This window comes from Eurypyga helias, unplaced genomic scaffold, assembly GCF_000690775.1.
Source record: "Eurypyga helias isolate BGI_N326 unplaced genomic scaffold, ASM69077v1 scaffold7841, whole genome shotgun sequence".
NCBI classification, from domain to species: Eukaryota; Metazoa; Chordata; class Aves; order Eurypygiformes; family Eurypygidae; genus Eurypyga; species Eurypyga helias.
In genome coordinates this window covers 1029-21608 of record NW_010232676.1, presented here as the reverse complement: position 1 = coordinate 21608, position 20580 = coordinate 1029, and the positions used below count along the sequence as shown (strand labels likewise).

Sequence of the window (20580 nt, the reverse complement as noted above, 5' to 3'; positions counted from 1 at the left end):
TATTAATATTCCTTGCAATGACATGTAATTGATTCTTTGTAGACGGGAGAGTATGCTGTGCTGCAGAGATCCGACACAGATATTTGGTGTGTAGATCCTATATCAGGAGAAGTATTTCAGCGTGGCAGCAGAGATTTGGATGGCAATCCTGAGTGTGAGTAATCCTTTACCCACAATCTGTGACGCTAGTGGCAATGCCTCATGGTTTGCAGCATATGTACTTTAATTTTCAGAATGATGCCAATGAAACACAGGGGACTTAAAATTTAATTCCTCAGTGACATAGTACGTACGAGCACATCAACATTGAAAGGGTATCTGAAAATAGTTACCCTTTACTTTCATAACGCCAGAAATAAACCAGGCTAGGCAAACAGATGAACAGGCTTCTATGCATTTTTTTTTACATCCCATTTCTTAACACCGAAGAATATTGTTTGGGCTCATGGATGAGTTTTCTAAGTTCTAAAGTTCAGGTGAATCCTGAACTTTAGGTACTGGGCCATGTGCAGTAGTGAGTCCATTTTACATGGTCAACAGTCGCTCCATGGAATGCAATTATGTCTATAAAATCTTTGTATGGTCTTCAGATAAGGACAGAGAGCTGTTGAGGTCTCATAGGATGTGGTTGATCCAAAAGGCTGAAGAATCCTTGCTCGTAGGATTTGGGATGCCCTGTTGGAGCCCGTGCCCTGGTCCTGCTCTTCTGAGCAGTACAGGCAGCCCCACACCCTGCCCTTCTGCGATGCTTGTTTCTTCAGTTGTTTAGTTACTGATTTTCTGCTTGCCATCTCCCATAGAAAATTTGGGAGAATTAATCTGCTGGCTTCAGGCAAAAAGTATCCCAGAGCTTCAGTAACAGGGTAATTTATTACTCAGGAGAGGATCGTGAGTGAGATGGTACTTTCATCTGATGCAGCAAGTCTGCTTTCTTATTCTTACATATGGGCTGATGGTAGAAGTCCGTGAAGACCTGCAAAAGGTCTGATGGGGGATAAGTAACTACATGTTCATCGAGGGATTATTTGTGTAATGGTTCATTAAACAGATCTACAAACAGACAAACAAAATTGGTAATAAGCAACTTTAGCTCAAGTTTGGACTGAACTTTTTTGGATCTTCTTGTCGGGGAGGGGGTGGGGGGGTGGTCCACATGCTCATGTCCCTGTTTTGTTTGATTGTGAGAGAACACAAATATTGATGTTCTGTGGTTGATATTTTTCCAGTTTTGAAAGTATTAAACTGGGACATTTTCAGTATTTAAAAGATATAAGTATCTGTATTGTTACACTTAAAATGACCTCACTTAAAAATTCTTATTTAAAAGATTAATTTGATTTTTTAAAAAAGAATTAAAATATAAGCATCAGAAGGATACACTATCAAATTTATGGCAAAAAAGTTAATAAAAAAGAAATATCAGTATGTTTTCCACTATTTTACTGATGCAAGTCTATCTAAGCTGCACTTTAATTTCTAGGAAAAAAATTTTTTTTATTATAGAGGAAATAATCTGACATTCCTATAATGATTCAAATTATTTATGGTTTCATGATCACTCACCTTTCTTCCTTATACAAAACCAGGCTGAAAACTCTGCTGTTTAGGACAATTCTGTACATTGGGATAGTTCATTTCTACAGATGATCAGTTTGCTGGCTTCTGCACTGTACCTTGCTATGAATTTCTCTCTTTAAAGGTCCTAGTTTCTGCAATATTCTGAAGTCTAAAACTGGTTTACGAGAAGCTGGCAAAGGCTACATCCTGGAGTGTGAAGGGGACAACGGCACTTTCTCATCCGTGCAGTGCAGCCAGGATCAAGAGAGCTGCTGGTGTGTCTTTGACAATGGAGAGGAGGTGCCAGGGACACGAGTAAGCGGAGGAAGACCTCCATGTGCAAGTGAGTTCCTGCTTGAGGTGCATTGCTTCTGAGCAAGCCCAGGTCTGGAACTTGACATAGATCCTAACTTTTTCCAATATTTAGTTGTATTTATGCTTCTTTGTTCCAACTTTTAGAGAGATTTTTGCTCAACAGATATGATTGTCTTTGAGTTATAGCAGATTTCAGACCTATCTGGGCACAACATCCAGTTTACTTCAAGTGCTTTGTCAGGGCTAAAGGAGAGAGGAATGGATCTTTGACTTTTCTTTATTCATAAACCTAGTTAAAACAAAGGAGTTGAGCTATTTAACCTAGCTAAAAAGGCACTTTGAACAGCTTGCTGCAATCTTGAACCTGTTCCAGTCTGAGCTGGCTCTGGGATTAAAAGCCATTCAACTGACTAAAATAAAATTTGAAAAATGTATATTTCTGCCATTCCTACTCTTGGCTTGTGACCAGAGTTGTGAAAAAGATGTGCCAAAACACTCCATATTCACCGAGTATTTCCTGCATGACCAGAGCTATGAAGCACTGGAATTCATTCATGGTTTCCAGTGAGATGGCCAAATGGGAGACATTTGGATAAATTTTATTTCCAGTGGCCTTTATACATCTCCCCATCAGTCAAGTGAGGCAAAAGAAATTAAAATTTCTACAAGGCTAGGCTCCAAAGTGTAATGATTAGTGGAAACTAGAGATGTAAAAAGAAACCTTCAACCAGTGCCTGTCAAACACTACTGTTTGTATAGTCTTTTTGGGTTGTTTTTTTTTTTTCTAATGAGAACTGTTGGTAGATTTAGGAAAATAAGATAAGAAATTGGTTTGGTTTCCTTTTATGATTGGGCTATGTAAAAAGCAACACATGCTCACCAGCCAAATACCTGATTGTGTCAACCCAACTGCCTATGAGGCATCTTAGTCAATTAGATAACTCCTCAGCCAACTTGGAAACCAACACCATCATAATTTCCGTTGAACTCTCTTGTACCAGTAGAGAGCTTTGCGGATGGGATTTTATGAGAAACCAGAAGGAGACCCCAGGGTTGTGTCTGCCCCATGCATTGTGGTGTTGTGTGGAGTTGCCCAACTGAGCTCTGAAGTGATGAGCTCCAGAGCTAGGGTGGTGTAGCCATGTGAGCATAGCACAGGTTTCTATCTCTTCAGAGAAGCAGAACTGATCAGCCTAACAAGTGCAGTGCTGCTGCCATCCTGTTTTCAGGTTATGGACTAATGTCTCTGTAGGACATGGTGTGTGTGATATTTATTTTATTTGGGCCACCTGGAGGAAGTCAGTGCAACACCCGGCACTCAGCAGCACGGATTGACATTTGCATGGACTCTGAAGGTGAACAGGGAAAAGTGGAAGCTTTACTAGTAGGCCAGAGAAAATTCAGAAGGCCTTGATATCTCCTTCTCTTCATGAAAGCTCATTTTCTAGATTTCCCCCTAAATTCATAGAATCATAGAATTACAGAATGGTTTGGGTTGGAAGGCACCTTAAAGACCATCTAGTTCCAACCCCCCTGCCTTGGGCAGGGACACCTTCCACTAGACCAGGTTGCTCAAAGCCTCATCCAGCCTGGCCTTGAAGACATCCAGGGATGGGGCATCCACAGTTTCTCTGGGCAACCTGTTCCAGTGCCTCACCACCCTCTCTGTGAAGAGTTCCAAGGGAATTTATGGAATATGTTCTAAGGAGAGTGTAGGTGCACCCCAAGATATGCCCCGACGATGATTTTACATTTTGCATACACATCTGATGTTTCTTGGGACCCTGTAATGTTTTCTCTAGGAAACAGCGACTGAATGATTAATGACCTTTCTTTTTTAAAAGACTCAGCTGAGAGAGAGAACTGCTTTGAAAATACAGTGGAAACCTGGCTTTACTGAAAGCTATTATTTGTTTTCTGCATTGAAATACCATTGAAATAATGTTTAATGGTTTTCCTGGATTTTGAAATGGCAAAGGAACTCATTCATGCTAAACAACTTAGTTATTGTGTAAGAATAAAGAAGCAAAAGTTATTATTCCCCTCAATCTACCCAGCCTTATACTTCTAGTCCTAGGAACTACTAATAATTGTTCAGGAAAAAGGGGAGGGAGTATTACCTTACTACCTTGGAGATCCTGTCTGTCAGCAGAAGAAGCTGTTGTGGTGGGAAAGTATGATAAACTTCTCCAACATCAGAACAGACAGCTGTAAACAGCACGTAATAACTTCACAGTGCCCAGTGCATACAGTGAGGTTTTCATTAACTTAATCATTTCCATCAGAAGTAGAATCCAACTTTTTCTAGTTGACATGCACTGGAGAGATGATGCCAAGTATCCTACCAGCCCTCACACTCATCTCCCATCCTTATGCTCACTTTCCACAACTCTGAATGCAGATAGAGGAGAGAAAACCTTCCAGAGAAGGTCCTGGAAAGGACCTTCTTTTATATATATATAGGAATATATAAGGATATATTATATATATATAACAGTATTTTCCTTATATAAATCTTTAGGAACACCTATTAAAGAAGTGTCAATACGAAAGCCTTTTATTGTGGCATTTAAATGCTCATGATTGGAAAACAAAGATCCCAGATCATCGTGCTGTGTTTTAAGCTTTAACTGAAGTGGCTGCTAAATGAAGGAATTAATTTCCATATCTCTGTCAGAAGAGGAGAGATTGGCTGCTCAAACCTGAGCCATCGGCAGTGTTTGCCTTCCTCCAGCTGGGGAGGTTGGGACTTATCTGAGCACTGGTATTTGGGAAATGATCTGTACATATACCAAGCAAGTGAATTGTACAATATGAAAACATCTTTTTCTTGATACTTATTTCTAAGTAAGGAAGTTGTTTTTTCTTCCCATGTTTTTTAGCTCTACAACTCAGAAGTATTATTACTAGACATATTTAGTAATTTGGTTGGGATATGGCTGATAGTGAGTGAAGCAGTTGTTTTGTACTGATAAGTAGAAATTAATTATCACTGTAGTTAGCCTGCTATAGTAGTCTGTTACAGTGGGCTGGCAGAGTTGAAATGACTGTATTGATGCAGAGTAAGTTGATAGGGTAAACTTTGTGCCCCAACTCCATAGCTGTACTTTATTGTTAAGGACCTGCTGAGTCACCAGAGCCATCCCAGTGCTGCTGAAGACACCAGTCATGAGTTCCAAAGTTTTCAAACTTTACTCTGAAGGGAATTGAGGTGTTTTTTATTTTTGGCCATGCCTATTTCCACTGAATAGCTTGTGTAACGTTTATTCTGCTGATGGTTAGAAACCTCCTTCTCATTTCCTGCTTAAATGTATTCATGACTGTTTTAAACTTATTTGTTCTTAGAAACCATGCACGTAGCGTTCTGGACCCAATGCATTACCCATCAAAGTCAATATGTGTCTTTTCATCAGCTTTAGTAAACTGAAGAAAGCTGCCATCCAACCAGATCCAAGTTGAGATGAGTGGGAAATGCACGAGGTCCTGTCTAGGTTTTCTCTGTTGATACAAGGGGTATGTAAACCTTTCATTAGAAATGCTTCATAGTATGCCACTAATATATCCCCTTTCTCATGTGCCTAAAGGTCCACTGTGTGCTCTGCCTTTCGGTAGCTTATCTGTTCTCAATGGAGCTGTGTTTTGTGAGAACATTTCTGGGCAAGTGTCAAGCATCCAGCAGTGCCGACTGGTGTGTCGCCAGGGCTTCCACAGCGCTGCCTCGAGCACGTCATTTCAGTGTGATATGCCACAGCGTCGATGGGTCTCAGCTGCCCCTCTCCACCACGCCTGCCAGAGTACGTCTGAACTGCCGTGGGTTGGGAAGGGGACAGAGCGATGTCAATAGATGTACGAAAATGCGCTTTTATCACGAACCTGCTGTGTGAATGACAATAATAGGACAGAACAGTTAAATGGGAGTTGCTAAATTGAGGTGCAGTAGATTAGTCCTGTCTTCTGCCATTTTGATTTCTTGTCTTTTGGCTGGCTCTTATTCCAGAAACAGTCCCACTTTTCTGTAATAATATGGCTATAAATAGTCATTCAATCTCCATGCAGATTTTTCTTTGCAAGTTAAAAGATGCTGGCACCATGAAGTGATTCTGGTGGAACCACTTAGTTCTGGAAGAACAGATGAGCACCAGATGTTTGAATTGGGCAGAACTTGACTGTGTATTTGCATAATCAAGTCACTGTAACTTCTGCATCTTCTTGCAGCAGTCTGTTCTTTAGGAATATTGTTGTTGTTGTTGGCTGACTTGTGGTATTTTTCAAACCATTTTTCTTTCAAGAAAAAAATGACACTTTAAATCTTGGAAGAATCAGTTGTCTATTCAGAGCTCATGTAATTGCATGTTAATGTTGGCCTTTTCAAGTATTTCAAATAGAGATACATTCTGATCAAAATGGCAATTTGTAGCAGCACTGAACTTTGAGAAATGCAGATCTTGATGCCAAGTGTGCAGCTATTCATCTTTAGAATGGGTTAAACCCATTCTGGGAGTTGCTGTATCGGCACATTTCCAGTTGTAGCCCAGGTCCTCTATTCCAAAAGTAAATTATTTTAAACTTTAAATTTCAGACAGAGACTTTTGTCTCTTGGTAGTCATGTTTGTTAGGTTTTTGTATCGTATTATGAAGTAACTTTCATGTTTGCCTGATGGCAGTTAAATAATTGTTTGTAAGGGCAGGGGGGAGTGTGTGGCAGTCTGATCTAAGGTGTCATTGAATGCAAACTAAGGACTTCCCATGTTAATTAGTGTTTGAAATAGAGCATGGTTTTAAGGAGAGGGGAAAAAATTCCCCAACACATCTGAAGGTGATTGAATAAACTTCACAATAATGGAGAATTCCCCACAACACTTGGCAATTATCCATTGGAACAAATTACTCACACTCTTAAACATCTTATTTCCTGTTCAGTATATGTACAATTAGAGATTGTGGTTAAGTCAGCTCTTAACTACTTTGTGATAAACTAAACAGATAGAGGGATTACGGCTTTCAGGAAGAAGCAAGCTTTTGTGTCCTCTGTTCTTCCTACCGTCCTTCTTGGATGCCTTCCTGGCTTTCCCAGGATCACCTTACAGGGGGGAGGGACAGAATTGTGCTACAGCAGTGACACTTGTATGTGATGCAGTGAGGGTCTGTAGAGGAGGTGAATGAAGGAGAGCTCTGACACTTCTTCAGGCTGGTGGGATAAGAGCCAGCTCCATTTGGAGGTAGCATGACAGCATCACCGCTGTGCTGAATCTGAGATAACAAACCTTCCATGGAGCTTGGGATCAGTGTAACTCCAGTGGAGACAAGAAATTTGCACCATTTTTATTCTGCCTAAAACCTGGCGCTTTTTTAATGACTAATGACCTCTGGAGTTTCTCATCAATTTGTGTCATTTGCATCACTTTTGTTTGTTTGCTATCAAAAAATTGGAAAGCCCTTGTAGATTTCCATGTCGGTGTCATTATTATGCAATCAAATTCATTCTCTCCTAAAATGTGATTCCTAGTTAATTTGACAAGCAAGGTTTCTGGAAGCACATTTGTATTATTATTAATTGCTATAACAATTTAATTCCTTTTTTAATAGAAATTCTTTCATGATTGTGTCTGAGAGTAGCAAATGTTGACAGGTCAATAATTACTGTCTTCCTGTTTCTTTTCTAAGTCCTGTTTTTCTTCTAAGTATTGGCATTGTGTCAGCTTTCATCTATTTCTCTGGAAATTCCTATCTGCCAAGGCTTATAAAAAATCATTATTAATGATTCAGATTGTTCCTTAGCCTTCTGGGAGTTAGTGCTTGAATGTAAAATATCTGTAACTATATATCACCTAGCGTTGTCTCTAATGCCCAACATATATGTTTATCAAGCATATCTCTGGCTGCTTATTTACTACTGATAACTACTGTTTTCACCTAGAAATGGGGGGATGCTACTGATGTAAAATCAAAATGCCAAATCAATGTTGTCTTTTCTCAAAGTAACTTTGAAAGTCAGTTTCCATGTTAAATAGGAAGGCTACTAAATGCCCTTTCTCCTTCTTTTTTAGAGCTCCAATTACTTCAGACAGTCCAAGCTCAAACACACTTTCAACTACTACTGCCTCCTGAGAAGACCTGTAGCTCTGACTACTCTGGATTACTCCAGGCATTCCAGATATTTATTTTAGATGAGTTGAAGGCTCGTGGTTTATGTCACCTCCAGGTAATTTCAATTCCTTATTCTGTTGGTTGTGAGGTTTGGGGTTTGTTTTTTTTTTTTTTGGTGGTTGTTTTGGAGTGGGGTTTTTTTTGTTTGGTTGGGTTTTTTTGTTTGTTTTGTATTAAAAAAAAAGGTGAAACACAGAATAGAACTTTGCCTGTTTGAGAGAAGTGGAAGAGTACAAAATACCATGAAATCTGTCAAGACTGGCACTGCTCTCATATGGATGGCTGGGAAAAAAGGATGTTTAGTCTCACTAACCCCACATCGGGAGATCAGCTTAATTGTAACCATAGAAGTCATACCACGTCAGTCCAATATTTACTAAAAATATATTTTGATGGAAAAGAACCCTGTGACTATTCTTACAGTGAGTAAATGACCTGCTAAAATGATCTTTTTTTCCTTCAACTTCTGTATTTACAGTCCCTTTTGTAAAGTTGACGTCGAGCATAGCACAGTGCAATTGAATAAGGAAAGGTAAGAACTAGAAGGTTCTCAAATTGACTAACTTTGGTTTCATTTAATTTTGAATCTGAGGTAAATGCATTTGGAAATACTGGCTCGGTTTCTGTCTGTGATGATTCCTCTGTCCAAGTTGAATGCCTGAGTGTGGACCGCCTGGGGGTGAACGTCACGTGGAGGACTGAGATGGAAAAAATCCCAGCAGCTTCTCTCCCTGACTTACATGATATTGGTAAGGTTTTGTTTCCTTTGACATTTCTGTGAATTACGCCTGCTTTGCTGTTAATTGTTTTGCTTCCCTGTATCTACTCTTAGGAGGAACTAGCAAGGTAGTATAAATGCTCACAGAAAGTCTTCATATTGTTGGGAGTTGTGGTTCTGAGCTTTTGGCGTTGATATATTTATCTTTTCAGGCTGTGACTGTGCAGTGGAAATGAGCTATAATTGAATTTTTCTTTCAGATAGGACTGCCTTTCCCAGCTTCTTTTACTTAGATTGAAAATTACTTTATTGGTCATGAGCTGAGCTGTCCCAGATGTTGATTTCCAGGGCGCAGGTCCTAAGTGGTGGAAATGATTGTGTTCCTTGTTGGGTTGGACTCAGAGAAACATAGTTCACACATTGCTGTTAATATAACTAATTTTTTCCAAGACTTTTTTTGTTTTATATTATTACTCTTAATTTCTTTTTTTTTTCCCTCCTTTCCATTTTCTATTTATTATATTACTTTTGACAATAAGGAATGACCATTACCTCAGAAATCCTTGAGCGGAGATGCTGAGACTACTGACTGACAGATCTTTGCTCTGGTTTTCAAGTGAGTTAGGGATGAGGTAAGGAACTTCTTTCAAAGCAGTGATGGGATCACAGAATGGTTTGGGTTGGAAGGGACCTTAAAGATCATCTAGTACCAACCTCCCTGCCATGGGCAGGGACACCTTCCACTAGACCAGGTTGCTCAAAGCCTCATCCAGCCTGGCCTTGGACACTTCCAGGGATGGGGCATCCACAGCTTTTCTGGGCAACCTGTTCCAGTGCCTCACCACCCTCTCCATGAAGAACTTCTTCCTGATATCTAATCCAAACCTCCCCACTTTCAATTTAAATCCATTACCCCTTGTCCTGTCACTACAGGCCCTTGTAAAAAGTCCCGCGCCAGCTTCCGTGTAGCCCCTTCAGGTACTGGAAAGCTGCAATGAGGTCTCCCCAGAGCCTTCTCTTCTCCAGGCTGAACAAGCCCAATTCTTGTAGCCTTTCATCATAGCAGAGGTGCTCCAGCCCTCTGATCATCTTTGTGGCCTCCTCTGGACTCGCTCCAAGTGGTCAATATCCTTCTGATGCTGGGGGCTCCACAGCTGGACGCAGCACTCCAGGTGGGGTCTCACCAGAGCAGAGTAGAGGGGCAGAATCCCCTCCCTCGACCTGCTGGCCACGCTGCTCTGGATACAGCCCAGGACATGGTTGGCTTTCTGGGCTGCCAGTGTACACTGCCAGCTCATGTTGACACAGTGTTTCCCTTTAAAATAAAAGACAGATCCCAAGTTCAAATGTCCTTTTTTCCAGCTTTTCTCCAGTTTTGGTGCTTTACAATGGTATTCCCAGCACTAAATATAAATAACTGTCTGCACGTGTCTGCCTCTCTAACTTTGGGACTTGGAGACTTGTATCCTATAGCAGTTTTTCCCTGATCAGAACCAAGTTCAAAAGCCACCAGAGTGCAGCTGCAGTGGTTGTGTGGTTTCTGGCTTTAAAGTCTGTTTATGCTTACATCCATTCAGTTACTCCAGATTATAAGGGAAACATAAATATTCAGTGGTTTGCAGAAGGTGGATCAAAGTATAAGTGTGTTTAGTTTTGTATTAAGCTTTACTTCTAAAAGCATTCTGCTTTAAGGGCATTACATTTTTTTACTCTCTCCACACTATAATTTCCCCATAGTACTAAAATGGGTTTTTAAGGAATGACTCTGTGGTTTCAGAAAAGCCAGTATGAATCTATACTGGGGAGGTCAGACAACTAAGAACCTGCTTTCTGTATCCTCTTGGAACCTTCCACTTGCATTACCTTCTAAGGCAGCAGTGGGTCTTTCTGTTTGCGGTGTTTTCTGGTGTATTTATACAGAGTGAGCAAATTGGCTCTCTGATTTGAAAATCTACCTTATTAAAATAGCTTTGTTCTTGTCCTAGTTTCTTTATGGGTAAATGGGAAGCCTTGCTCTTGAAGTAGCTGAGGAAAAAATTGCTAAACAGAAGCACAGCATGCATATGTTCCCAATGAAGAGTCTCAAACCTAAATCACTCATGAATGCTTCATTACTTTTTTTTTATTGAAGATACTTTCATGTATTAAATTCCAAGTCTGTGCATATTCCTTCTTGAAGGATCTTACACCATTTGGCTTTGTAGCTTAGGCCTCAGCTCTAAAATAATGAGGAAGAGTTGCAGCAACTTCTCTTTTCTGTTCCACATGCAAAATTATACAATAATGAAAATGAGCCTTTGGTGAATGAACATACAGTAAACAACTCCCATTAGTGATATTGGAGGAAGTCAATCCCTGCTCTATACAACTGACATTTTAAGCTGTGTGTTAAAGAAAACAAACAAACAGGAAAAAAATTACTTTTTTCTTTCGCTTTTCTCCCAGTTTCGCATTGGCCAGTATAAACTCTGGTTAACGGTATGATCCCTCTCACATTAAAATTACTTCTTTGATGAACAGGAGCAAACCCTGAATCAGACTGTTTCCCCCTGAACAACACAGAATGCAACTATTTGCAGGTTATTTCTGTATGTGGAAAGAAGTTTTGTCCCCCTGGAAGTCCAGGTCTCTGAAGGTATACCAGTCTCTGGAGAAATGCTTAGTGAGACCTTCCAGTAAATCTTACAAAGTATGAGGTGTGTAGAGGCTTGAATTGCCAAAATGATGCAGCACAACAGGAGCAAAACCAGGGAAGCACTGTTATATCTGCCATGCTTTCGACTCATCAGACCGAAGTGGATTATTACTGGGTTGACTGTTTAGTTCCTTTCTCCATGTGAATTCCCTCCAGCTGTCATTTCAAGGTTGGTTTTAATTCTGCTACAACCAGTCAGTACACAATTTGGAAGGATATTTGCTTGAATAAAAGGCTAATCTGCTTCTTCCTGCTTTCAATTATGAGACAGTTTCTGGCAAAACACTTGCAAAGTGTTGTTGGTTATGTGGTGATCCCCAATTACTTCCTCGCAAGCTGAGTGTCATTTTGGCCTGGGGTTGAACAAAACAAAGTGCTATTTTGTTGATGATAGCATGTGTCAGTGCAGCAGAAGGACAGGGTGCTCAAAGCTGGAGGAAGCAGAACGTTGAGAATAGAAGGACACAGCTGCCAGCTTTAACAGGGGGTCTGTTCACTTTAGCCCATAAGTGTAAAAACCTTCTTCCTCTGTAAAGGAAGAAACAACATCTACATGGCAGCAATCGACTACGGACCAACATTCAGGAGGAGAGGGCACCTATTAAAGGACAGAAAAAAGGTTGTATGTCTGCAGCCCTTTCAGCATGGGTAGGAGGGCAATGCTGCATTGCCAGAACCTCCTACCTGCCTGTGAAATTCCCTCCTCAAACTGAAAAGCCACCCCTGGGCTAAAGCACAAAGTTAGGAATGTTGCCACGTGAGGAGGCAGCAGTGCCCTCAGCTCTTTGCCTCGGATGCACCAGTCACAAAATAGTATTCTTTGTACAGCGTGTGAGCTGTAATACTCCTCACTCTGTATGAAACACCCCACCTGTGAAAATTCAACCTCCAAGGTCACCCGTGTACTCGCAGAACTCAAAGTATATGATGTGTAGAACTTCCCGTTAGCTGGGTAACTGGGCTGCCCATCACCTGTGACTAACTACAGGAGGCCCTTGCCTTGTAAATTTGAAGTACTAAACCACATTATCATTGCATTCAGTCCCATAAAGCCTACAGGGATAAACAGAATGTGATAACGAACAAAATCCTCTTGGAACACTGTTCTTGTAGTATTTTTGGTCCAGCTAAACGGTGAGTTCTCTCTTGATCTCGTGCTGTAAATTGTCCTTGCAGAAGTCATTGAAAGGGGAGCTTTCTGGGCAATTGAGAACATAGAGTAAGAAAGGTGCTCACTGTTTTCCTGCTTTCAACGCTAGTGTCAGCGGTTGTGAGAAGTGTGTCCGTTGGCAGAAGTGAATATGTTGAATACAAGTAGTGTGTTGGAAGGTGATTATTATATTGCGACAGATGCTGGCCTTCAAAAACAAGCCAGCAGCATGATGAGAAAGAAGAAATTTATACCCATTGAAAAAACAGGAATAAATTAACTCCGAATGTCAGAAAATCCTAATTTTATCTGCTGAATTTCTGTAACTCAGAAATCAAATTTTTTTCTCTCATGCTTTAGTTTTTGAATATGCCATTTTTGTTAGGTGTTTGTTTTGCTGTTTCTTTAACATTCTTTACACATACTGAGATTAGAACTGTAATCTCATAGACCCTGTACAAATTCATTCCTGTCTGTTGTTTGCTAACATGTATTTCTGTTTCTGCCTATGTTTTTAACTTTGAAGTTCATCAGTTTCTCCATGGTTATCTGATCCCATATTGGGAGTCTCTTTCATGCTGGTTTTTTTTTTTTATTTTTCGCCTTTAGAAAATGCAATTGTTGGAGAAAATCTGATTGGAGCATTTATAAAAGAGATTAAGGGTGGTGATTTTCTGCTGCATTTGGACTCCAAGCAATTCCTAGGAGATTCTTTCATTGATTTTCCCCGGGATGAAGAGTTTGATCTGTCTCCAAGTGTGCAGCTAGGATGTAGAAATGGGTTTCGAAGAACTTCATCTCCTGGGAAAGCAGTCCCAAATTCACAAGGATGTGGTATGTCTCAGTTTAACTCTCCTTTCTTGGATGCTGTTAAGAATCAGTATAAAGCTAAAATTAGAAAATCATCAGTGAACCTGTGTATATGGTAAATATGTGAAAGGCATGCTGCACCAACGGGAATGACAAATCTGTGAAGAGATGGAAATTAGTGCTTTGCTTGCTGTTCAGTCTGTTGTTGAATCAATAATTTGAAAATAGGTGTCATGGTACTGACATAGTGTAGAAGGTTTTGCAAACATTTTGGGGCATATTTTAGATCTGTCCAATATTAGAAGGGCTTTCTACAATGTATATGATCCTTAATAAGAAGATTTCACAAAAGTAATGGAGTCAGAGCTTCAGATGATGATACGTTACCCAGAATAGAAACCTAAATGCAGAAATGCCAAAAACCCCGAGACTAGGAATTCCTGGGCCAAGTCCAGACAGCTCAGATAGAAGCTTTCTTGGTGTTGGCCAACACCCAGACCTGATTGCACTTCTGCCCTCTTTTTATCTTCTCTCCTTCTGTTTAGTCTGCTTCCCTGGAACAGGCTGAGTGAGTTTGTGAGTTAGTTCATGCATATTTGAACCAGCTAGCACCAGCCCTCAGTAAAACAGACTTACCATAGAGATGCGGGAAGGCCTTCAGCTTTTGGGAGAGATTTTGTGTTCTGAGATGTCATGGTAGACACTGCTGGACTCTGGTTTACGTAGCAGAACTGCGTATTCTATTCTAAACAGGAGGTTTAGGAATTCAGTTTCTGGTTTCTCTAAGATTCATAGAATCATAGAATCATAGATTCTCTAAGATAGACATGTATTTAGTTTTATTTTGCATTACAGATATATTCTGGTTGTTTATCCTTCTGAGTCTATTTCTCTGCTAATAATAGGGACTAGTAATGGGAAGTTACCACCTGTGATTACAGAAATCAAATTTGTGTGAAGGTAACAGGGATTCTTTCTTTGTTCTCTTCCCTTTCCTGTTCCACCTTGTTGCTGAAATACAAATTTTCTTTTCAAACCCTGATCTTATTGATTTGTTTGTATAATCCCTTAAGAATTAGGCTTTATTTTAGCTAAATATTAAAGGGACAAAAGCCACTTTATTTGTTTAGGTGTAAGTCAAAAGGAAGAGATTTGGAAACTGTCCAGGAGGCAGCTTTATTAATTCAACCCCTCTCCCCCCATGTATTTCAGGAGAAAGGCTGAAGCCTATTTGTGAGTTATCTTTGGTTTGCTATGTACTTTTATGCTCGTTCCTTTTATTATTTGGAATGCCTGGAAATTCTATCAGATGTGCTTTGAACAGAGCATAACCCAAATCACATAAAGTGCAAGATATATAGCTGAGCTGGCAGCTCAAAACTTTTGTAATAATCTGGATCAAGAATCTGATATCCCAAAGTTTTCCACTATTCCTGGAGGGAGGGAAAAGAAGTTCAAGCATTGGATAACAATCAGTTGTGACAGTCTTTAAGCATGCTTAGCATAGTGAGAGCTGGTCTTAAGTAAAAGTGAGGAGTGGTACCGCTGCCCAGAGTTGCTTTGTGTTTCCCCAACGAGTTGTTCTTTAGGCTGGAAATTGCTACGCAGCATGTTGTTCCCCCGGTACACAGAAGCCTGAGTCTGGTTAGAACGGAGGTCATGTTACAAACCTGATGTGCAGGAGCAAAGGGTTCAGTTTGGTGTTTACATTTAAATTTGGTTTTATTATTTTATTTAATGGTTTTTTTTCCTATTCCTGGGATACAAATTTTGGGCCCGGTGCTAATGCTTAGTCCTGAGATTTTTGTCTCAAGGATGTTTCTAGTTTCTTACATTGTTAAAACATATGAATGTTAAAGCTTGAACGAAGTACCATATGATGGTTTGTCTGACTTCTGGAATCAAACTTAACCTCTGTGTGTTTGTGTCAAGTGTAACTTATAGCTGAAATGACACGTGCCTTCAAGAGTGATAGTCTAGGAAACATGTCTCTGCACCAACGTTTTTTGCTATTCTTTGTGCCCTTTTATTAATCTAATGTGTGAGGCAAAAGGCAATTTTACTGGCTTAAAATGTGGTTGGAGACACAGATGTTACTTTCACATCATGACTATAACTACAAAAAAAAGTAGGATGCTTTGAAACACTCAATTTGTTCCTTTTTAAACTTTAATTTCTTAATTAGTCTCCCTCCTACTTTGCATGTTGTCTTCCATTTAAGCATGGATCACTCATGTCATTTTAATTTCTACTGTTGTTCATTTACAATGAGTATAATCCTTTCTCCATGTGTTGGAAAATGTCTCTAAAATGTATCAGACACTCTTGTGTATTAAATAATATGCATGAGAAAGGAGAATTCAGTCTCATCCAGGATTTTTTTTTGGTTCTCTAATTGGTTTTAGAGATGTGTTATACCTGGAGCAATTGCCTTGGTATGTACTTTGGAGGAAACTTTCAGTCTCAGAGTTGTCTCATCTTATGATTTCCCATTGGACCATTTAGTGCAAATGAAAGGAGATATGATCGTTTTTACACCAGCTACCTTTTTAGTCTATTCTAATTTAGGTGCTCCTATAAGTTAAATTAATTTATATTCCAGTGTGTTGGCCAGAAGATCAATTCATCATATGGGTTCCAGTGAGGTTGACCAATTTTCCATTACTGTTTCTCTCTCATACAAGCTTAAACTGCTGTCAAGATGTAGGGCAAAAACAGAAATGAAGTTTTGCATGTTGTCAAAGTCCCAAAATATACATTTGATAGTGTTTTGAAGGAAACCTACATCTGGAAAGCAGCTGTGAAATAACAAGTAAAGGTATTGTCCTGCAAATGTGTCTGCAACTCCTCTGCTTTAATGTTCATTCAGATAATCTGGAGAGAAAGACAGTGTTTCGTGACCTCCCAGAAGACAGAGAGTTTTCTTTGTAACATGCAATAGGTCAGCTGGAAATATTACTCCTTATTTGTTCTGGAAACGTTATATATACAGACTAAGAATATCTTTGTGTTTTGTGTTTGGGTTGTCATGTGCACAACTAGTGACTTTTAATCCAGCTCTTACTGTTTAGTTTGGAAGTGCTTACCAAAAAGTTCGTTACCACGAATCCTGAATGAAAGCGTTACCATATGGTGGGTTTCTGGATGGTGTTTCTGGATGAGTCTTCCTGTTTCTGTCTGTTGTGTTTCTACAAGTTACTCTGTCTATAGGTTGTGTTCCTTTGTTTTCTGTCACAACCTATCCACAAAGTGCATTATCTTATTACAAATGGATTTGACAAATGGAAATCAGGCCTGGACTTTGCATTTCCAAAGAGTTTGATGTGCACTAATTCAAGAACATTTTTAGGGTGATCTGGGAAAAAAGAACATGGTTTATATTCCAGTCCTTGGTGACATTAATGAACATTTAAGGAGCACTTACGTGTGTTATCCCACTTAGAAATATGTATATTGAGAGCTTGAAGCCTATGGCATTTATACCAGTGTGATGCACGCACACACACACACACACACACATATATATATTTATACCTACACATATGTGTGCAAATACCTCAACTGGTTGGCTTCCAAAAGAGTAATAAGGTCGTTGTTCTCTCTGCAGTTGTTTGTCCTCCAGGCAGTCATTTCCAGAATGATGAATGCATTCCCTGCCCTTTTGGCTACTATCAGCCTCAGACAGGACGTTCCTCCTGTATCCAGTGTCCTCTGGGCAGAACTACTAACTCCTATGGGGCATTCAGTGCTGATCACTGTAAGTTGAACTCATTTCTTCCCTTCCATGTTGTATTCTGGCTTCAAAAAACTAATGGAATCTTTTTTTCATCTGTAAAGTTTTTTTAAAAAAGAGATCCTTCCTGTGGGGTTTTTTGGATGGGTATGATCTCTTCTGCATACACTCAAACACTTTTTTTGTGACAGAGAAAGCTGTCTAGTGTTTTGACCAAAAATGCATGAGAAATGAATGGTCAGTCTCATCAAGAATGTTGTGGTTCCTTGAGACATGTTCTTTGGTCAGGAATGATATCTGGGTATTCAGTTTCAGTGAGGAACATCTTATGTAGTTCATGTATTGCCACTTTCATGAACACTAAAGTAATCTTGCCTTTGTGCCACTCTTTTTACCTGCAAATAAAACTACTACTCACAGAACAGTTATTGATATGTTCACTGAAATTGGTGCATTCTGTTTAAATTACTTGTTTTTTCATGCAGTATCATAAAGAACTTGGGCTTACAAGGAAGCTGTGGGGTACTTTATACAAGGGCCTGTAGTGACAGGACAAGGGGTAATGGGTATAAATTGAAATCAGGGAGGTTTAGATTAGATATCAGGAAGAAATTCTTCACAGAGAAGGTGGTGAGGCACTGGAACAGGTTGCCCAGAGAAGCTGTGGATGCCCCATCCCTGGAAGTGTTCAAGGCCAGGCTGGACGAGGCTTTGAGCAACCTGGTCTAGTGGAAGGTGTCCCTGTCCACGGCAGGGGGGTTGGAACTAGATGGTCTTTAACGTCCCTTCCAACCCAAACCATTCTATGATTCTATGAAAGAAAATCACTTAAGTCCAAATTCAGTTTTGTCTGCAGCATTACCTCATGGATGAAAATAAAAGTGGGTGGTAAAAATAGGTTTGTTGGAAGTATCAATAGGTATACCGACTGCTTTGTTCTGTTTCAACCTATTTATTCTGTTAGGTGGGATAAAAACCCAGTTTTATTGAATGCATCCTGACATCAATTAGCTTTTGCCTAAAGCTGTCATTCTTAATTTCCATATATGTTCCTGGTGTAGGTGTTGGACTCTTGTGCTTAAGGATTTGCTCCTTAGGTTTTCTTTACTGCACTTGTAGGGTTTTTTATTGCAAGCGCCTGCAACTCAACCTACTCCCTTTCTGGTTTCCACTTAGCCTCTGTGCTGAGTCTGAGTGCCAGCCCATTCCGAAGGGCCACACTGCACACATTCAGCTTTCTTCCTTCTTTCCCTGCTGTCTCCTTATGAAGTCTGAAGAGTTTGCTGAGCTAACTGCCAGATAAAAAAGGAAAGCATTGACTCTCAAACACAGCACAGGAAAACTGGAGGGCTGAAGTGTTCTCCTCTATGCTGCTTGCCTTGTCTTCCTCCCAGAGGTTGTGCCTGTGTGCCAAAGATGGCTGAGAGGCATGAGAAGCACTTCCTAAACTACCATAACTCCTCGTTTGGTGCATTGAATGGAAACCATGCTGATATTGCTACATTTTGATAAGTCAGACTAAACTCTGTTGGTTTCTTCTCACATAGATAAGACTCGCTTGCTTCATTAGCATCTCAGAAGGAGGACATCAAGGTGTTCACCTCTCTGGCTTAGTACACCTGCGATTCTCTGCTGCTGCCTTTGATGTTGGTCAAATTTCCAGATTTCTTTCTCTGTGGACCCCTGACATCTGGTTTCTTAAGATTTCCAAATCATTAAAAATGCTAAGTATTTGGGGAAAATGCTGCTAAATAAAATCAAAACTCTTCAGTCTTTAAGAGTAGAGGGCAAATACCTTTTCTTTCCCATTGAAAGAAAGAATTTAGAAAATAACTGTCCAACAAATAAGGAATTGGTGTGATGGCTCTTGTGCCGCAGTTCATAACATTTCATGGACCCATTACAGTACGCACTGAACAAACCCGTAGGAAAATAGTTCTTTCTCTCTACCTCTTTGCAGTACTCAGCATAAATGAGACCTGATCCATGGCAGAAACTTCTAAAAAATGCTTGAAATATGAATTGCAGTAACAACGGAGCAGTGAGACTACCATGTTTCAGAGCAGGAAACACAATGCAAATTATAGACTAATTTTCAGTGAAGCCTCTGCCGTACTTAGAGCACTTTTGCCCTACAGCTTTGAAACATTGTCCTACTGCATTGACAGGACCAGAGGCAGTGGGCACAAACCAAAACACATAAGGTTCCCTCTTGAACATCAGCAAACACTTTTTTACTGTGAGGGTGACTAAGCACTGGCACAGTTGGCCCAGGGAGGTTGTGGAGTCTCCAGCCTTGGAGTTGTCCAAAAGCCATCTGGACGTGGGCCTCAGCAGGGGGGTTGGACCAAATGAGCACCAAAGGTGCCTCCCAACCAGAACCATTCTTTGCAACTCAGTGGCAGCATTATCAAAGTACCCTTTTTTTCCTTGCTTACCTGTAACAGGTATCACATACTGTCAGAGTAATGAGCAGGGTCTGCAGTGTGATGCAGATGGCCAGTATAGACCTTCCCAGCAAGACACCGACACTAAGAGATCCTTCTGCATCGACAGCTTTGGAGCAGCACTGGTCTGGACTGAAACAGATGATCTCCTCACAGACTACCAGTGCCTAGGTAAGTGTCAGGAGAACATTTTGGGTATATTTTGACCCCACATAAGTGAAACCTTCTTATGAAGAGACGTCACTCCACAACTTATGGGAATTAATTTTCTCGTAGTTGTGGCCTCTGCCTTAAGCCACATCGTTTATTTATTTTTTATTTCTTAACTACTTTGGAGAAGTAATTTCCTGTAAGTGAAGAGAGAGAAGGAGGTCTCTTGCACTCTCAGATGGCTGACAGCTTTTTATGTATGCTGATCTCCTGCTCTCTGCTTGGAAACCCAAAAGAATAACAAGAGGGCTAATGGGAAAGAAGCAGAATGATTAATTTATTTGTAAAATTATCACTCATCAGTGTGCTCATGTGAAATAGACTGTGTTTGGCAATGACCTCACAGCCATGGCATAACGTCACCCTCATGGCTCTTGCTGTATGGTGTCTGACTTGGTGAACGTATCTTTGCAAGCTGGGGGAACATAGTTCTGCTTGAATACAGTTGTGAAAATCCAGTTCTCAAGGATAAATAATTCGGAAAAAACCCAAACCCCGACAGTCCCCAAACCACCTGCAGTGAAGTATAGTTATACTTCTAAGCCACAAAGCATTTGACTTGCCCAAAAATAGTTTTCCACAAGTTTTTATTACTCATCAGATGATTGGTATCGATTTTAATGGAATATTCATTTCAGAAACTGATGTCATGGTGGGCTCTGAATTACACAATGTCTTATGACAGATGTGTTCAGTAGATGGAGTGTGAAATGAAAGCCCTCAGTTCTTGTAGGCAAGAAGCTGGGAACACAGGTGCAGTATCCGAAACTGAAAATGACCTTGGCTTAATATAAACAT

At 40.2% G+C, this 20580-nt stretch overlaps 1 protein-coding gene across 1 annotated transcript in view; it reads left to right on the top strand.

The window, feature by feature from the left end:
* TG (thyroglobulin) overlaps positions 1–19743 on the top strand; it is a gene marked incomplete at its 3' end in the record, with an annotated part of 40979 nt that extends 21236 nt beyond the window's left edge. The window contains exons 15-22 of the mRNA XM_010161465.1: positions 43–154; positions 1700–1900; positions 5457–5666; positions 7920–8074; positions 8612–8768; positions 13192–13416; positions 17000–17149; positions 19573–19743. Of these exons, the coding sequence (XP_010159767.1) occupies positions 43–154; positions 1700–1900; positions 5457–5666; positions 7920–8074; positions 8612–8768; positions 13192–13416; positions 17000–17149; positions 19573–19743 (1381 nt within the window). The remainder of the gene's footprint in view (positions 1–42; positions 155–1699; positions 1901–5456; positions 5667–7919; positions 8075–8611; positions 8769–13191; positions 13417–16999; positions 17150–19572) is intronic.
* Positions 19744–20580: the final 837 nt, after the last annotated feature.